This window comes from Ammospiza caudacuta, chromosome 9 (genome assembly GCF_027887145.1).
Source record: "Ammospiza caudacuta isolate bAmmCau1 chromosome 9, bAmmCau1.pri, whole genome shotgun sequence".
Taxonomy (NCBI): domain Eukaryota; kingdom Metazoa; phylum Chordata; class Aves; order Passeriformes; family Passerellidae; genus Ammospiza; species Ammospiza caudacuta.
In genome coordinates this window covers 35,373,982-35,394,033 of record NC_080601.1, presented here as the reverse complement: position 1 = coordinate 35,394,033, position 20,052 = coordinate 35,373,982, and the positions used below count along the sequence as shown (strand labels likewise).

At 42.5% G+C, this 20,052-nt stretch overlaps 1 protein-coding gene across 2 annotated transcripts in view; it reads left to right on the top strand.

Annotated features, from left to right (window-relative positions):
- CHST15 (carbohydrate sulfotransferase 15) overlaps positions 1–20,052 on the top strand; it is a 46,552-nt gene that overhangs the window by 18,625 nt on the left and 7,875 nt on the right. For both annotated transcript variants that reach the window (XM_058810383.1, XM_058810382.1), the window contains exons 2-5: positions 7,176–8,244; positions 8,993–9,332; positions 12,978–13,124; positions 17,679–17,835. In XM_058810383.1, the coding sequence (XP_058666366.1) occupies positions 7,702–8,244; positions 8,993–9,332; positions 12,978–13,124; positions 17,679–17,835 (1,187 nt within the window). In that variant the 5' untranslated portion in view covers positions 7,176–7,701. The remainder of the gene's footprint in view (positions 1–7,175; positions 8,245–8,992; positions 9,333–12,977; positions 13,125–17,678; positions 17,836–20,052) is intronic.

Sequence of the window (20,052 nt, the reverse complement as noted above, 5' to 3'; positions counted from 1 at the left end):
ATTCCCTTTCTGCACCTGAAGTTGGATTTCAGGTGTTCTCTGTGCCTTCCCAGGCAGCTCTTATCTTATTTTTTTTCCATAAAACAAAAGAAAGTACATAGGGCAAATTGAGACTGAACAGTTCTCACGGATATGAAATCATTGCATGAATTGTTAGACCTTCTACATCTGTCTTTATCTAATTGTGGTGTTGCTGTCTCCCTGGACATTTAAATAGATGCACTTTTTCTTAGGAAGTGGTAAAAATTAACTCCCAGTGGCATCATTCCTTTATCCTGGCTCTTGATGAATTGATCATTTTAATGAGGGACTGGCTGGGTTTTGTTAAATAGATGCAATTTGTGGTTGTGTTCTGAATGTCAGAACTTTGTAATGTGGCTCCAGATTTTTGGGAAAGGAATCTGTGAGCTCCACGGGATGGGTGCATTGGTTTATCCTTGTTTCCATGGAAGGACCCCCAGGACGATGTGGGGTGTGTTGGGAGGATGCTCACAGTTACTTGGAGGATTGAAAATAAAGATACTAAACTTTGACCATGCAGAATGATTTCTGAAAGTGGATTAAAGGGGCTTTTTTGGTGAGAAGAAATGCACTGGAGTAATTTATGTAAAGACTCAGTTTTTTTCTTCAGTGTGCAACTCTTTCATATTCAATATAAACCTGTCACTGATTCTGTAGCAAGGCACTATGTGAGATGAATAGGAACTAAGGGAAGGGAAAAGATGAATTGCTGGAGCTGTTGCACATCGTAGGCAGCAAGTTTTGATCAGGAGTTGAGAAGCCAGTGTGCACTGCAGGCAGAATTCTGCTCCAAACATCCTCAGAAATGTATGAAAACAGCACTCTGCTCCCTGTTTGTACAGAGGGAGGATTTAAACACATTGATGGGAGCTCTGCCCTGACACAGGAGCTCCAGGCGTGTGCTGCCACAGGTTGGGTGGCTGCTGGTGCTGCCTTTTTTTCCTTCCATGGTTTTTGGACCTGTATTTCTGGAGAAATTGCTGATTTTTGGTTCTGTTTTATTTTCCTGCCTGCAATTTTTATCCTGCAAGCAGCCCAAAAAGTAAGATTTTTGATTTAGACTGATGTAAATCAGATAGAATAGAAAGAAGGAACACTGAAGCCATTAAATATAATTGGTGGGTTGGTTTTTTTCCCTGCTGAAAAGGGCTTTAATTTAAAAATGGGTAACACTGAGTTTTGTGATTTTCACATTCTCGAGGCAGACCAAACAACAGCACATCAGAACATGTGGCTGTGGCATTTTAGGAGTGCAAGGAGCTGGACCGTGGCAATTTCCAGGAACTTGCACAAGAGTTTAGGTGCAATAATGCATTTCTGGGGGAGGGCACGACCCTGCTGTCACAGAGCCAGGTCAGGGAGCTCCCTTTCCCAATCCCCACTCTTTTTTCCCTGCTTCCAACAATCTGTTTATTCAGGCAGTGTTTATGCCCTAGCTGAGTGGTGATTCAAGCTCAATAACTATTTCCTGAGCATTGCAGCCCAAATAATAGAAGTCATCCTTATGTGATTGAAATGACTGCTGTTATGCTGATTTTAGGGGAGTTTGCCGATATTTTCTTTTTTGCATGAGGAGCAAGGAATTTGTTCCATTCTCACTTTTTATTTGGAAGTGTATGGATGAGGAAGGAGCAGATTGTGTTTGGATTAGATTCTGAGTAAGGAACCAGCTGGGTTGTGGAAGAAACCACTGTTGTTTTTTAGGCGAGATTGCTGATTCAGTGGTGATTCAGGAGGTTTTCTTTGGCTTTAAAAGCCATGAAATGCTTTCTTTAAATAAAAATTTTTAGACTTGAACAAGTGTTCAGCAGTTGTTCAACAGGTTGAGTGTGTAACCATGGGCTGTGGCCACCTTTTCTTGCTTTTAGGATGTACCTGTTTTCCAATGGAGTGCCTTGAAATTGGTTCCATGGGTGTATTCAGCATCTTGGGAGTTGCCTTTATTGATGATTCTTTAAAAATCGGGGGATTTAAGTAAATAAAGGAGCTTTACATAACTTCAGTCTGCAGGAGGTTGCTGAGCTTTGTAATGAGTCCTGTGGCTTTTCTAAATCACTGCAATTGCTTTTTGCTTGTTTTTGTTGTTTTATTTAGAGATTTTTTCCCTTTTTTGTTTGCCAGAAGTTCGCAGAGCTCAGTGATTCATGATCCTCTTTTTATTGACATATCATCTTTCTGGCATCTTTCTGATTTCTCTGAGGTAAATAGATGTGAGTTCAGGCAAAGTTTATTTCCAAAAATGAAAACTTGAGGAGCCAAATGTGTCCAAGAAGCATCAGAGAGAAAATCTACGATTATTTCTCTCTTTTCCTTACATAATGTTCTTTCTTTTTTAATTTAGCTTGGATTTTATTCCTTCTACTGGGCTATTTTTTATTGAAATGGTGGAACCTGCCCACTCACAGGATGAACTTCCTCCTGCTGTACAAATACTCCCCTACCCTTGTACAAATACTTCAGATTGTGTGCTGCCTGTAGTCTGCTTCAATTCTAACCATTTCCAGTAAGCTTGATAGCTAAAAAATACCTGTCATTGTAAGGTTTTGCAGGTTTTTTGTGTCCAGAGGTCATAAATTTATCCTGCTTGGGCTGAAGAATTGCTGTTGTACATGGAGAGTGCTGCACTGAGTGATGGAGGGATGGAAAAGGAATTACATGGTTGTGCTGCATTGCTACTGAACATTCTTGGGCTTTTTCTTTCCATTTGAAAATGTTACGAGGATTTCACTCCAGCAGCCTCACTTTGCCCTTTCATGTTTCCATTCCTCTTGACGTGAGTCACGGAAAGTTTGTGGTGGTAGGACTGTGGGCAGCCTTTCACTTCCGGAGCTGCATCTCTGACTAATGACAGCCTTGTCTTCACAGGAGCTCCTCAGGGGAGACATTTCCACAGGGAAGTTCATTTCTGGAGTGTTCTGTGGGGCGTGGGATCAACTTTGCTCCGAGATTGCAAAAAACATCCGCGGTGCAAACTGAGAACTTGATTTAAACAAACCTTCCTGATCTGGCTGGGAAGGCACTTGGGCAGAAGGAATATTTATCCAGATTAGTGGAAACAATTAGGAGACTATGGATAGAATAACATAGCTGTTACTCTAAGATATATTAAATTAGGAGCAGTGTGATGTTCCTGGCCAGTGATTCAGCGGTATTATGTTTTGACTAATCTTTTGTTTGGGTTTTTTTGGATAAAAGTGTTTAATCCTTAACTTTATAGCATCTGTAGCTTTCTAAGTAGGCTTCATCCCATCTAATCAGAGAGCTGGTGGATTATTTTCTCACTTGCCTTAGACATTCATATTTTAGGCTGTGAGCTGCACATCAGGGCTGATTTACCTGAAATCTTCAATTCTGTTGTGTGAAGGGAGGAAACAAAGTGCTGTAGCTCCACTGACATAAATTCAGGGGAGTATTTATACCTCAAGATGAGAAATGTCCTCCTGGTGTACCTGAAATGTGTTTATAAAAGCTTAACAGCCACCTTTTCATGTGGTGGAAGGAGAAGCTGACTCTGATTAGAAGTAACGAGGCTACAGAAAAATGTGACCTGAAGAGCGCCAGCAGAAGTTTGATTTATCTTTATTTTAAAGAGTTTTTAAAGAAAGGAAATCATATTAAATATTAAGGAACTGGTGACCTGGAAAACAGGTCATTCACATAGGTATATATATATGTGTAAAATTTGTTTTATCTTATTCACAGAGGAGGAGAATTTTAGCTACGTGACTGAGCATATGAAAGTAATTGTTTTTTAAAGCCTGTTGGTCCCTTCTCCCCACGGACAAGCATTAGGACAAGAGGAAATGGCCTCAAGTTGCAGCAGTGGAGGGCTAGGGTGGATATTAGGGAAAATTTCTTCATCAAAAGCCCAAGGCAGTGGTGAAGTCACCATCACTGGAGGGGTTTGAGAGCTGTGTGGATGTGGCACTTGGGGACATGGTGGCCTTGGCAGTGCTCAGTTAGTGCTTGGCCTTGATGGTCTTGGAGAGCTTTTCCAACCTCAGCAATTCCATGATTCTGAGATTCTGGAGCCATTTTGGTTGCAGGCTTCCCTTACGATCCTAGAGAGAAAGGGGAGGAATTTCATGAAATGTTTATTTAATAAGAATAATACAGAATTTCAGATACTTTCTATGCAGTCAACAAAACCCGTGTGGATGATGAAAAATTTTGCATTTTTTTCTTTTGAGGGGAATGTCTCATAGGGTTATGGATGAGATGAGTAGGACCTGGTGGGTGCTGTGTTTTCAGTGCTTTGGGGTGAAGTTTTGTGGTTTGCTTTTGTGGTTCCTGCCAGTGTTAGCTGCCAACCTTCTCTCCTGCATCCTGAGCCCCCAACAGCCCCTCCTGTCATGGAATTGTTCAGGAAAACTGCCATTGAAAGGTCTCACCTGTTTGCTATTAAGTTCTGTTGCATATAAATACCTTTGTTAGCTTGAGCCTGCTCCAGTTTGGAGCAAAGTCCCCCCTGGCTTCAGTGGGAATTATTGAAATCTAGGAGAGCTTTTCCTTTTTCCCCCGCCATTCCGCTGTGTGTCATCTTGTATATCCATGTTTCCTCCTCAGGCTATTCCCAGAGATCCTGATTTTTATGAGGGGGGCTGCTTTTGGCCAAGGAGCCTGCAAAGGTTGCTGTTGATTTCTGCTCTGTGGTTAGGGCTGGCACGCATTAATGTACAGCAGACAAATGCAGTATAGACGTGATCATAAATAATTCACCCTTCCCTTCAACAAGGGGAAATTACATGCTACATTATTCAATATACAAAGACACTGCTTGTTGTGTAAAGAGAGTAATTTTCTGCCAGTGAACAGCCAGCAGCTTTGCAGCTAAAATATATAAGGAGACACACATGGTTTATTACCAGCTCAAGCCTCATAACCTTCCCTCTGCCTGCAATCCACATCCTTCTGCTCTCAGCAGTGGAATACAAAGAGCTGACGTGTGCTGGTGGCTGTGGCTGCTGGGAATGTTGGATGGAAGGAACAAAAACAGGGCACTGTAGATGTCTGGATTTCATGGGGTCAATGAGGAAAGTGAGGGCTGGGGGAAGACCATGCCCTTCTGGTGAGTGTCCTTCATGCCATGGTGAAATCTTAGGGAATGAACTTCCATCAAAAACTGCTTAGGAAAGAGAAGGGAGTGGCGCTGGGGAATTAGATCCTTTAATGTGTTTATTACAATTCAATTTTTAAATTTCATGAATGTTGACAGTGCAAAATCACGTAAAATGGTGTGTTGGCAAGTAGCAGTTATTAAAAAAAAATGAGATCAATGTGTTTATTCTATTAGCTGAGTGATCTGTCATTGTCCTGTGATAGGTCATCAAACTGATCAGCTAATTAAGAGCCTGATGCAGTGCTTGTGCATGAGCTGGCAGAGTTATGGTTGCTGGTGGAACTTTAAATTTCCCCTCATGACTGGTGTGATTAATATCTCAGCTTTACTGTAGCCTAAACATATTTCTGTTTTTCCCCCTTGTATCAGCTTCCTGATAAACAGTTTTCTTCTCCTGCCAAAGATGTAGCTAACATGGTTTTTCCTTGGCTTTGTAATATTTGTGGCAGAATTTCATGAGAAGTGTCTGCAGCTGGGAAGGGTTCAATAAATTCCAGTCCATTTTTTAACACACAAATGGACATAGGACAGAGAAGGTTATGTGGTTTTTCTAAGGTCTTGTGGTCGGCATTCATTAATGTATTTCTGATTGCTCTTTTTAAAAATTTGAGAATTGGTGTCAAACACACAAACCTGGAATTGATCCCATCAGGCTATCTCAGATAAATCTGTCCAGTCAGTGTCACTGAGCAGGTTGCAGATCCCTGTTAGAAGAGGACTGGAAGATAAATTGGATTTTTACTTTATTTTAAATAGCCAGTGCATAGGAATTGGTATATGAAAATAAACAGTAAGGAGCTGGAGAGCAGAGGTCTGAGAGGATACTGACCCATATGAATCTGATTTAATATCTCTCAGTGTTCAAACTTCTGTCAAGGTCATCACAGCTTTGCTCCTTTGGAGAAGTTTTTAAGACTGGTCTCTTCGAGAAGTCTTGCACTGATTTCTTTCCCTTTCATTTAAATATAGTCAGTTATGATTATGCTGTGATTTCTGTCTGCCCCATCTGGCTAAGAGAATAAACTCATTAAGGAAATGAACTTTTTTGGGGTGGAAGGAAAGCATTTTGCAAATACTTTTGTTCAATATTTATCTAATTATTCTTGGGTCCCTGAGACACAGCCTACTTGCTCTGATTGCAGAAATCCTCCAATATCTGACAGTGTTCAGTGGGAGAAACATCAGAATACAAATAACTTTTACAAAAGCACTTTGTCTCATGCAAAAATGCAGGCAGAAGGATGATGATAAATGTGGGATCTGAAGTGACTGCCCCATTTGATCAGGATACTTTTGTAGGAATGAACCACGAGTTATTATCTGGAATTATAGCAATGTTGCTTAAGCATTAAAAGTAGGTGTTGATAGAGCTAAAGGCAAAACAGTCAAATTGTAGGACTCATAATAGTAGTGATTATACTTCTCTGATTCGGTGAGTAATAAGAGAACCCATCATTTGGTCCAGAAACCTGAGATGCTGTCATTAGCCTTTTCCTTGTGTCTGTTTTTTAATCTCTTCACTTTGCTGAGTGTTTTACTATGGCTTTGGATTTTTTTTTTTTTTTGTTTGGCTTTTTATCTCCCATGTTTGAAAGGAGATTGTTACTTTATCCCTGCCTCAGACAGGGTCCTACCCCACTTCAAGACTGTTCATTTAAGGTGCTCAGGAGCAGATAGAGTGTAATTATTTAAACCTGTGTCACTGGATACTGTCCAGAAATGCTCCCATATTTCAAGAGGAGATTAAGATCTGTTGGGTGGGTTAGTGAGTCGTGTAGTGTTACCTGTAGTAGCAACCAGTCACTGATGTGAGCAGATGGGTGGTGGAAAATCAGGGGCAGCTCTCTGTGAACCTGGAGCCAAATGTTCCCTGGGTTTAATGTCCTCAGTGCTGTAATTAACAGGCTTGGCAAGTGGCAGGCATCTCTCAAATAGAAATCTGAAATGCCTGGTGGTGGATTGGGCTTTGCTATGGCTGTGGATGGTGTGGATATGATGCCTGGCTGTGTATAAACATCTGGGTTTGTTTCTCTAGGTTGGACCATGCATCTCTTTGGAGCCACCTCTGGGAAGATGAAGCTTCCAGCAGCAGCAGCAGTGTGGTTTGGAACCGGCTTGTTTTAAGGGAACCTGGAAATTTCTACCCATATTTGCCCATTCCAGCATAAAGCAGAGGAAAATGAGTTATTTTTATTTTTTGCATATTTTCACACTACGCAACAATTTTTTTCCCTTCTCATTTTGTTCAATGGGAAAAACTTGAGCCAGTTTTGTAGCTGATCCTTACTTCGCCACATTCCTTTTACTGAGCCAAATTCCTGGGAGCCACATCCAGAGAACATCTATTTTTGTGTGGTGGTGGTGGTTGGGGCTTCTTTTTCTTTCTGCGACACATGTCACTTTTTATTCTGTTTTGAACCTGTCCTTTTGCATTGCTGAGTAGTTGTAGAACCACTCCAGGAATGAAATAATTTCAGACTTGCAGAAGATGACTCATATGCTTCAGAAACATTTTTATGGCTGCACTTGGCTCATTAACGTAGGAGTTTAACAGTAGTAATATGAGGCATTGCATTAATTGCTGCATACATTTATTACCAAATGACTTGCACAGACAGTGTTTCAGATGCCGTGGACCTGACCACAATAACCAGAAGTGTCCTGTGTGCAGAGGAGAGAATAAAATCCCTTTGTACACCGACAGCAAGCAGATGAAGTGGCTCGCGGTTCTGGAAGTGAGGACTGATCACTGTGAGAGCTGGAATGGGTTTTTCTGCCTGAGGAAGGGCAAGCTCTGCAGTTTGATGTTTGGGTTGATCATAATGACTCTGGTGATGGTGTCCTACATACTGACTGGAGCCAAGCACAGCCTGCTGCTGATCCCATCTCCCTTCCACTACGGAGCTTTTGCTAGCAATCCCAGCCTAATGGACAATGAAAGCCTTAGTGACATGAAAGACTATTACCAGCCTTCAAAAATGAATATTTCATATGTAAGGGATTATCCAAGCATTAAATTAATTATTGACACCATTACTTCAAAGATAGAGTTTATAACGAGGCAGCGCCCTGATTTAGAAGAGCTGAGGAAGCAAGAGCCACATGTAAGTATGAATTGAGGCGTGTCTTAAACTGCTTTTTACATCCTTATTTCAAGGCTTGTGGATCAATCTTTTGCCTAGATATAAAAAAGTGCAACTGCTTGGATGTTCATGCAGTGATTTACACCACGTAGAGTCTCCTGATTCACAGCAGCTGAGAAGTTGATATTGTAGATCACATCCCTCTGAGTCACGGGCAGGATGGATGGGTTCTATAAATGCTCTTGACACCTGAGGCAAAAAATCAGGCAGTCTTCTGGTAGCTGTGCAACATCACTGAACTTTTACCTTCTCTCATGCAAAATCATTGTGACTTACATTTACCTGTCACCAAAATGATAAATAAGAAAGGAGCCTTTCTAATAACTGCTTGCCAGGGCACCTTCCTGAAAATCATTGCAAACCTTGTATTTCAGAGATAAAAACTGGAAGGTAATTTGATTTGAGTATTGGGTGTTTGACTTTAAAAATCAGTTCCTGGTGTTGCAGAGGAGTTGGGGCGAATATTCAGGCCCTTTGTGGCCTTAAAATAAAAGGATTTATTTCTAAATACTTGTCTCGCAGCCCAGTGGGTTGCACAGGGTTTGGTTCATCAGAAGCAGTGAATGGGGTCAGCTTTGTAGGTTGAAATAGTGTTCTGTCCAGGTAGTGTTTCTGTTGTGTCGCGGTGCTAAGTAAGAAAAGTAAGTGCTGAGTAAGAAAAGTTGATTGCTTGCTGCCTTGACTGAAACTGTTGTTCTTTATGTTGCAGATGTTTTCGGTAATTCCTAACAAATTCCTTCCAAACAGCAAGAACCCTTGTTGGTACGAGGAGTACCGCGGCAACACGACCGCCGATCCCTACGCCACCAACTCCTACGCGCTGTACTCCAAGCGCTTCCGGATCATTTTCGATTACCTCAGGAAGGTGTTCTGGAACCACCTGTACCACTACAAGGACAAGCACTACCGCCTGCGCTGCCTGCCGCACTTCTACATCATCGGGCAGCCCAAGTGCGGCACCACGGACCTGTACGACCGCCTGCGCCTGCACCCCGACGTTCGCTTCTCCGCCATCAAGGAGCCCCACTGGTGGACCAGGAAACGCTTTGGTGAGTCAGAACGCCCTCTGCTAGCCAGGGTAGTTGTCCCCCTTAAAGTTTTGTAAGTATTTGGGATGAGGTTTATAGATTTGACGCGTGTTGGCTTGCCTAGAAACAGCTGGATTGGTGGTTTTGAGAAATCCAGTTGCTCCACCTGCTTTAGTTCAGTGGTGTTTTGGGTTAAGCCTCTTGAGAAAATGCGCATTTCATTGGGTTTATTTGGAAAATCTAAGGGAAAACAAAACCAGTGCATAAGACCAACCTCATGAATTTATAAAGGCAAGAAGAGAAACTGTTAGATTGTCATGGGGGAGTTGAAGAGAAGCAGTGATAGTTTTGTACTGCAAAATTCTGCAAAGCCTTTCTTACATCAATAAATGATGGGTCACACTATTTAAAATTCGAGTCCTTATGGTTCAATAAATGCAACTGTGGCAGGAGCTTCATTAGTGCCACAGCTCTGGGCAACACTGATCAGTAGAGAAGAAACTGCACGAAGAAACTCTCTCACACTGAGGGCCCTGCACTTATTTTTGATCTTTTTTCTGGATGATATCATTATTTCCATCTCTGAAGGCAGACTTGACTAGCTGGGGTTGTGGCCAGCTGGAGCAAAAGGCATCCATCCCTCCTGATTGCACCTCCAAAGGGTGTCTCAGGGGTTGAGCACAGAATTTCATCCATCTGAAGTGTTTTTCTCCTCCTTCTCTCTCTCTGGATGCTGAGGAAGGTCAGTCTTGTGGTTAGAGATTAGATGAGCTGCAGAAGACCCGTTTGAGTTTCCTAACTGCTTCCCTGCAGATGTGTATGAGTGTTGTGCCCTCTGTATTCCAACCAGGCCCTGGATTTCCCTCTTCTTGAGTCTGGCTGGTAAGTGCTGGTGTGCCCTCACTTTGTATGACTTTGGTATGAAAAATCAAAGACTTTCCAGTGATTTTACTGTTTCCAAGAGGAAGATTCTGCTTATTTTGGTGACGTCTTCATTTCTGTTTCTCATTTGCTGTTGCTTTATTGCAGACAGAGGCTTTGGAACAGGAAAAACTGGCACTGGAGTGTAGATGAGGACTTTGATCACTACTTTCTTTTGGTGCTTTTCTAAGCTTCCTTGGAATGGGAAAATTATGAATTTCTGTGGCTAAAGGCAAGAAAGGACACTTTTTGAGTCATTGGGACACTGGCAGTGCTACTTCAAATTCTTTATTTCTCCTACATGTGGTCTTATCATTTCCATCTACTTTCCCTGTGCCCTGGATCCCAGAAGCTCCTGCAGACAGGGTTTTGTTCCTTGCTTCTTGCTGAGGTGCTCACAGCCACAGAGATGGGATTTCATGATTTTGCTGTTAAATTTTTAGTTTTCTCCCTTTGCAAGGGAAAGTTGAAAAAAGAAAGTTGCCAAACGAAATATTTTGGCCATTTTCTAAATACTTTTTTGTAAACTTAAGATGTAAAGCCATGTGATGAAAATGCAGCTTTGCTTTTGAGATAACTTAGTCCTGTTTGAGAAACGCTGGAGGCACCAGTGTGAATTGAGGAGTGAAACCGAGTCAAGCAAAGGAGCACCGAGTGATGCTCCTTGAAGATCCATGAGAAGGAACTTGTTCATCCCAGTCAGCAGCTGACTGAAGACAAAACATAGGAGTTATGGAATAGTTTGGGTTGGAAGGGACCTTTAAGCCCATCTTGTTCCACCCCTGCCATGGGCAGGGACACCTTCCACTGTCCCAGGTGCTCCAAGCCCTGTCCAGCCTGGCCTTGGGCACTGCCAGGGATCCAGGGGCAGCCACAACTTTTTCTCATGTTTAGATAAAGTGATGGAAAGAAGGGATTGTCAGCAAAATCTGTGGAGGATTTTGTGTTCCATGGTAGTGCTGGCAGGAAAGGCTGAACCCAAATGATAGCTTAAACTAAAATGTTTTACACCTCCACTTACATGAACCTCAACATAAGTGTTTGGAATGAATTTTGGAGGAGGTAATTCACCCAGCCTCACTTCAGCAAGACTGGGCTCACTAAAGCTCTGAACCTGACCTACCAAACAGCAGAAGAATGTAAAAAATCAGGCTGGAGTGCATCTAACTTGAGAAGAAGGGTGAATTTGAATTCCTGTCTCTGTGCTGGCATCCACAAGCCTTCCACTTGCAGAGTCTTGTGGTCAGCCACTGGGGACCAAGTGCTGATCCTTGAAGAGAACATTCTTTGCATAATTCAGTTTTTTTTTTGAAGTTGTTTTGTAAAGCTGGAGAATGAAGAAACATTGCAGAGCTCGTGGTCTCATGGGAGAGGGATCTGTAGGAATGACCTTCTGATCATCTCAGCTGTCTGCCACTGAGAATGAAAGATCAAGTTTATTCCTGGTGGCTCAATCCTTTAATTCTGCCTTTAAAGTACATTACCTAATGGTTACTGTTTAAAAATAAAGAAAAGAAAAACAGAGGATATGACAAACACTCTCACAAGTGAAACTGAGACAGCCAGCAAGTGGCTATGACTCCTATGCTCCTGGCTATTAACTTGGTTTGGTTTCTTACACTTAAGCTGGATAAGAAAGTCTCTTTGTTCAATGGCATCCTCTGATTCAGTGGATTTTTATGAGACTGACTAATTTCAGCTGAGGTTAAACAGCCCTCTGGGGAGGCCCCATTTCACAAATCACTCCTTTCCCTTTCTGCTGGGATGGTTGATGCTCCACAGGACTTTGTCTCAGCTTGACTGTCTCTCTCTCTCTGCTGGCTCCTTGCCACTGTTTCTGTTCCCAGGAGTGGAGTGGCAACAAACCAAGGCTGTCTGTAGCACCACTCTTGCACTTTTTTCCCCCCCTCAAAACAAGTCAAAATATGCTGTTGAACTTTCTCCTACCCTCATTAAATCCCACTTTTCCTAAAGAGGAAAATCAGAGGCAATGGACAAAAGAATTCCCTTGCTGAGCTTTCCTCTCACATAATTGATAATTATTGGCCTTGTGGGGACAAGAAAGGGAGAGCTGAGAAGTCCTGTGTGGGGAGCATGTGCAGCAAATGGAGAAGTGAGACTAGATTTGGAAACAAGAGTGGGAAAAGGAGTATAAAAATCACAGGATGCAGCTGAAGATGCTGAGAAACGCAGGGGGAAGGTGATACTGAACTCACCCTGGAGTGTAGGGAAGGAGAGGAGAAAAACAAGATACTACCGTGGAGCTTTATTTGCATACCTGTGAAAGGAAAAAACCCATGAATGATTTCCCAGTGTGTGTTCATTTGCATATTTGGCATCAGAGCCTGTGCTCAATCTCAAAACAGTAAATCTAGTGGGAGTCCAATATTACTGCAATTTACATGGGTGCAAATGGAAGTAGAATCTTATCTTCTATATTCCTTCCAAAAGCTAAATTTAGAAGAAGATAAATCCAAGCTCATGGATTCATGCCGGGACTACAAAACAGAGCACTCAAAATATTTCCTATCACTGCGAATTTATGATGTAATCATTCAGTATCTCAGATCTCAGCCACTTCATTACCGGCACTTTTATCTGAGGGTTGCGCTTGGTCGGTCTGATCTCGTGCTGATGTTGGCTGGCTCGGGGCCAACCACCTTGGTTTGCACCAGTGGTTGGCCTTGCCCTGTTGCTGTCACAATTGCTGATTTTAATTCTCCCTTTCTGGCTGTTTTTCCTCAGGAATCATCCGGCTGAGGGATGGGTTTCACGACCGCTACCCGGTGGAGGATTACCTGGACCTGTTTGACCTGGCAGCACATCAGATCCAGAGCGTGCTGCAGAGTGATGCAGTGAAGGAGCACGGCAAGAGGAACAACATCATCATTGGTAGGGCAAAAACAGCCCCAAATTCTGTGTAGCTCCATCCGCACTGGCACTGCTCAGAGCTGAGGCACCAGAGCGGGATTTTGTGGCTGGTTCTCAGCACAGAGCCCCTGGTGTTCTCTTCTCTGGAAGCTCTTGGCTTTTTTTCCCTTCTTTCTTTGTTAAGAAGCTGTGATTGTCTTCAGAAAATTCCTGAGCAAATGCTGTATATCTGATGAGCATCAGCATTTAATTTATCTATTTGTTTGGTTTTTTTCCCCCAAGAATGAGAAAGACCTTGGTGATTTGTTCAAACACAGTTTCCATTTTGTTTTCACAGAACCATTTATGTTGGAAAAGCCCTCTAAGATCATCACTCCCATCCATTCCCCCAGCACTTCCAAGGTCACCACTAACTCATGTCCCCAAATGCCACATTAACTTTAAGCACCCTTATGAGGGGATTGCCTGTAGTGCTGGGATTGTGGCTTCACTTCCAAATGCTGGAGCAATGTCTGGGATAAATCAGTAACTGTGGTGCTATGACACACACTGGGTGCTGCAGAAATCCTGGAGCTGCTGGGAAATGTGGTAGCAAAAGCTCCCAGTGGCTCTTAAGCTCCAACGGAAGAAATTGATATAATTAGTTGGTGTTAAATTACCTAATTACCACTAAGAATGGTCTAGAAGTGCTGTTTTATTGTACTTTGTGGAAGTCCATGGTGACCCCTGGGCTCTAGGGAGGGATCCCTGGATTGCTTTCCTTGACACACAGTGGTCAATCCTCTGGGCTCATCCACTCTAGCCCATGGTGTACTGGTTTACAGGGCCCATGAGGAACATCACAAACTTCTAAATTCTGCTTTTGCTGTCTGCTAAAACCAGAAAAGTGAGGGGATGGGAATTTTACCAGTCTTATTTCACAGGGAAATCAGACATATTCCTTGCAAAAAGTAGTTGTGCAAGTGACAGTTCCCTGTCAAAAAGAGACTTTTCAAGTAGGCTTGAAGCCACAATTCTACAGAAAATAGAGACAAGATTTTACTGCCTGCCCTCAGAATTACTGGGGGTTTGGTGTCATTATAACCTAAAATTTTAACCTGTTGCTGGCTGGATGAGATGGTGATGATGCCTTAAGGTTGGTTAAACCAGAGCCTTGTCTGAGTCACATTTCTTCAATACTTCCCCAGCCTCCATGTAAGTCCATCATTCACTTTATTAAACATTGCAACACTCAGCAATACTTACAAGATGGGGTTCTTAAGAAATGCTGCCATCAAGGACATCTGCAGATTTTCCTGCTACTTAAAATAATATCTCCTGTCCTTTGATGGGTGAAGTGCTTATACTAATTAAATTCACTAATCTAATTGGCAAGGTGCATCTTTGATTACCCACCTCCTGTTGCAGCTTTTTGTAGGGTTCACTTTGTGTTTCTTTTTCCTGTGGTCTCATTTCTTGTTTCATTAAGGTTCTGCTGGGTTTTCTTATTAAGTTTGCAGGAAAAGTCTTGAATGATTATACTCATTAAGGCAGTCTTTTATGACCTTGGCAAACAACAAAACAAAGCCACCTAGCCTAAAATGAATCTGTATGAACATCAGGTTTTCTCATAATCTTCCTTTTCTTATTTGAGATGACTGCAAAGAAAAATCAAATTAAAACTGTAAATATTTCAGTAGTTCATCATGTTATATTATTTTGAAAAGTTAGGCTTCTTTGGATATTAAACCTAGTGGGTAATAACTGCATTTTCCTAAAAAAAGCCCCATTATCTGTTTAGAGATGAACCCCAGAGGACAGGGCTGATCCAGCCTGAGGCATTCTGAACAGGATTTGTTTATGTGGAATCATTAATAAGATAAATTCAGAGGAATGACTTGTGAAAACACAATATGATGCTAATCCATTAATGACTGAATGAAGAGGTTATGCACCATTCTTTAGACAATTTATTAATTCATGTGATCTTTAAGTCCATGAGAAAAAAGCCAAATCAGTTGCACCGGCGTAATTAAGCGCAATTAATTGTTGGTGAATAATTTATCTCATGTTTAGTATGGCTTGTTCTCTTTGCAGGTATTAAACCCCTATTATATTATAATTATATATAATTATAATTATCTATATAGTATACATATTACATATATACATATATATACAGTATATTATTATATATTACATATATGATATACAATATAATATATATTACATATAATATCTAATAATAATAAAGATATTATATATATCTATAGCTATATATTATATATAATTATATTATATTAAACCAAACACTGTCAAATTGTCAGAAAAACTTTTGTTTGCCTGCCACAGGAAATTAAAATTATGAAAGTCAGCAGGGACCAGAATGGTAATTATATTTTTATATATATTTTTTTCCCCTCATTAAATTCATTGCAGTCATCTTGTGGGAAGATTTAGCCTCTTGAGCCCAAGTTTTGCTGGGCTGGAGCAGCACCTTGATCTCTGTTAATGCTTTAGCGTGGTTTGGTTTTGTGCCTGTGATCTTGGGTTGGACTTAACAATCTTGGAGGTCTTCTCCAACCTTTATGATTATGGGATTTGTGTCCTGCCTGCAGATTTGAGGTGGTGGAATTCACATTTTCTGTGGAACGTGGGCTCTGATGTTAGGAGAATCTGCCATTTATGTGTAAATGCACTGGGGTTTTTTGTAGTTCCCACTGCAGCAGTGTGGGGAGGTGTCTGCAGGTTTGGCCATGCTGATTGGGATAAATCCAGCAGAACACCTGAGGTGATCGGGGAACAGAGCAGAGAGCTGTGCGGGAGGAGCAGATCCAGTCCAGGCAGGAATAGGTGGCTGGATGGGGTCACGGATTTTAATTACCTTGCCACGATCGATGCAAACACTTTTGAGGGAGCTGTTGGAGGCTGTGCCTGCCAGGGGCTGGAGCAGGGACTTGCCAAGGTCCCCCCATGCCTGCAGTGCCCTCCCCAGCAAACCCCTGCCTGCAGGGGCTCCTTCCCCCTGCTTTCCCCACGTCCTGGTGGTCAGCAGAGCTTTCTGTGGCAGGGCTGTCCCAGCTCCTGGCCTCTGCTTAATCCTTTGTGTTTCTGCCTCACCCAGCGTGGGAGCTGGGCTAATTGAGTTTTAATTGACAAGTGGAAGCCTGCTGGTGATTAGGCAGCGCTTTGGCTAATTAATTTAGAATGGAAGAGCGGAGCTGTTGTGGACACCCAGCTACAGCCAATGGAGCTGATCTCCTCCTCCTGAAGAGAGGCAAAATGAACGTGACAGAAGATTAATGTGTTTTCTAACAACTCCCAGACTTTATTAATGAATCACATTATGTTCAGCCCAAGTTTGGAGCCAGTACCTTTCTCATGTTGTGCTTTGTCCATCTTTCTAAATCTTTATTGGGCTTTCCCAGCAGAGGAAGGAAGAAAAAAATAGGGAAATAATGTACAAGTCCATAAGCCTACAACATTATTATTTTTTTAATCTCCTTCCCTTTGATTTGGAAAACCTCATTAGCAAGAGTTAGCTTTCATTAGACTGTCAGAGTGTGTAAGTCCCCAAAAAGCTTCTGCACATGTTTTATTGAACAGTACTGTGCCACATAAATGTCAGGATTGCTTAAAAAGACAGAGAAGGTTACAAAATTCAAAACAACATATCAGATCATTTATTTAGCAGCTGAACCATCATATATCTCACTCTGGCAGAGATTTTTACTGAATATATTTCTCCCTGTAGCATTGCATTCCGAGTGAGCTTCTTCAAACACTGAAGATACCAGAATCTGATATTTTACCAAAGTGTGCTATTTATTCTATAAACCCTTTATCTATTTATAAATAGTTGACTTATTCTACATGAATAATTATATAAAAAATAATCTTTCAAACCTTAATGATGCATCTCAGCTGCTTTTTAAATATTTCTTATATGCTCAGTGATTCTCCTGATTATGTTTTCCACAGTGTTGATCAGCAGGGGCGATGGTTTCCACATTTTTCTGTGGGAAATTTTACAATTTGTTAGCAAGCTGCTTCTCTGAGATTGGGAGCAATAAGGCCAACCTGTGGATGCCACAATGAGCATTTTAAGACTTCAGCAGGGACAAACTCCTGCCTCCTCAAGAGGTTGGGTTGGATGGAGTTTGGAGCCACCTGGCCCAGTGGAAAGGATGGGAACAAGATGATCTTTGAGATCCCTTCCAGCTCAGATCATTCTGTGATTCCATGATTTCCATGACTGGAAAAGGTGCTAAACCCCTGAGCAGTCCATTCCAGCCCAAATTAAATCTATTTGCATGTGTTAGCCATCAGCAGGAAGCCGTGTGGCCATGGAGAGCAGCATTTCAGGTGGAATTGCATAAAACCTGCCTTGAGCATCCCTGCATTCCCAAAGGACAGGGCAGTGGGGTTGCTGCAGCTCTGGGAGCTTCAGCCACAGCAGTCTGCAAGAACTGGGGTGTGCTGAAATTCATTTTGAGTCAATTTTGATCTGCCTTATAGCACTTAAAAATTCAGCTAGTTTCCACTCCATCATGAAGAATGGAATGAGTTACCAGCAGAGATGCTTTTCATTTCCAGGGGAGGCCAGTGCCTCGACAATGTGGGACAACAACGCTTGGATTTTCTTCTATGACAACAGCACTGAAGGAGAACCTCCCTTCCTAATCCAGGATTTTATCCATGCCTTCCAACCAAATGCCAAACTTATCATCATGCTGAGGGACCCTGTTGAAAGGTGAGCATGAAAATTTTCTTGTATAATAATATTTTCAGCTCTCACTCTGTTGCATGCAAGTCAATATTCAGTAAATATTCACGGGGTGTTTGAGAGCTACTTGGTTGTGACAAGAGGGGTTTTATTCTGTGTATTTCGGCACAGGTAACAGTGATAATGTTTTAAAGAGAGGCATGTGAGTGTGAATACCATGAGTTCCATGCCTGGACTCCTGAGCTACTCTGAAGAAAAGAATTTTTATGTTTCCAAATGCAATCTAATGCCATTACCTGAGCTAATGTGCCCTGGATCTCAGCAGGGCTCTTTAGACTAGGAGGGCACTGTGTCTCCAGATCTCAGCAGAAATAATCCTGGGAAATGTTTCATTTCATTTAAGTAGTAAAAATCTATGTTTTCATGGGGTTTGCAGTTTAAACTGATTAAATAATAATGATTGAGAATGATTAAATAGCTCCAGAGTCAGCAAATGATACAATTTTTTAAAAACTCTTTCAAGTGCTTGGTGGGACAGTCATGTGAAGTTTCACTGGGCATTTGTAGCTTGCACAGCAACTACAGGAGTTCATCCTTGGTCTTCCTGACTTTGTTTGCAGGGAAAGGGCTTGGCTTTTCCCAAGGTATGGGCTGTTTTAAATGGCTGTGGAGAGTCAGGAATGCCCAGCTTTCCACTTGCATTTCACTTTTTCTCTCCAGTCTTCCTCCAGATTTCTGGCTCATTCCTTCCCACTGTGTCCTCTGAAGCAGGATAATGATGATAAGGGTGATGGGGGAGGGTGGAGGGGATGAAGGCAGAGTCCACAGGGATCAGATTGAGGGGGTGTGAATGAACTCCTCCTCACTGTAGCTCCATAGGGATAGTCAGAGCAAGGTCTGTGCTCAGGGGCAAAGCACCAAAAAATGGAATGGAATGGAATGGAATGGAATGGAATGGAATGGAATGGAATGGAATGGAATGGAGAGGAGAGGAGAGGAGAGGAGAGGAGAGGAGAGGAGAGGAGAGGAGAGGAGAGGAGAGGAGAGGAGAGGAGAGGAGAGGAGAGGAGAGGAGAGGAGAGGAGAGGAGAGGAAAAAGGAAAGGAAAGGAAAAAGGAAAGGAAAAAGGAAAGGAAAGGAAAGGAAAGGAAAGGAAAGGAAAGGAAAGGAAAGGAAAGGAAAGGAAAGGAAAGGAAAGGAAAGGAAAGGAAAGGAAAGGAAAGGAAAGGAAAGGAAAGGAAAGGAAAGGAAAGGAAAGGAAAGGAAAGGAGAAAGGAGAAAGGAAAGGAGAAAGGAAAGGAAAGGAAAGGAAAGGAAAGGAAAGGAAAGGAAAGGAAAGGAAAGGAAAGGAAAGGAAAGGAAAGGAAAGGAAAAGGAAAGGAAAGGAAAAGGAAAGGAAAGGAAAATGGGATGGGATGGGATGGGATGGGATGGGATGGGACGGGATGGGATGGGATGGGATGGGATGGGATGGTGGGGATGAAGATGATGATTGGAGATGCAGGTGATGGTGGGGGGATACCGGTGATGATGGGGATGAAGATGATGGTGGGTGACGCCAGCAATTTTTATACAGACACAAATTTATATACAGCCAAACTACACAGCTCTCTTGTTCTATTTCTCATGTCTTCTCTACAGCTTAGATATTTTTTCTGCTGTTTTAGCACTGTTCACAATTCCGCTGTATCTGAAGCCTGTCTTTTTACCACCTTGCTAAAACCGTCTGATTTTATAGATTCCCACGGTGGGGATGAAGGTGATGGTGAGGAGCAGGCTCTGGTGGCTCTGGCAGAAGAGCAGCCCCGTGCTGTGTGTGCAGGCAGCCTGTAGCCACTGCCCAGCAGCCTCCAGAGCTGGGGGATGCTCCCCAAGGAGCTGCCCTGCTGGCAGGACGTGCTGTGGTGGGAGCAGGGCTGGGAGATGGTTCCCAGCTCCTGTGTCAGGAAATGCAGCTCTCCACATCAACGGCATCTCCTGACCCCAGGAGTTAACAGATGGTAATTTTATGCAAGAGAGTGGCTGGAGTGGCTTCCTCATGTAAATTAGTGACAAACTCCCTGATTGCCTTAAGCACCCTCTGTAATGGAGGTGTAGCTCTTCGCCAGCTTTAGCAGGGGTCACAGAAAAAGTCAGCTCCATCTCCTTGACTGTGTTTGTGACAAATTGGCTCCTCTTTGTTTGCAATTCCCTGCATTCCTGATGGCTCATCTGAGCTGCAGGAGCAAAAAGCAGAAGGGACAG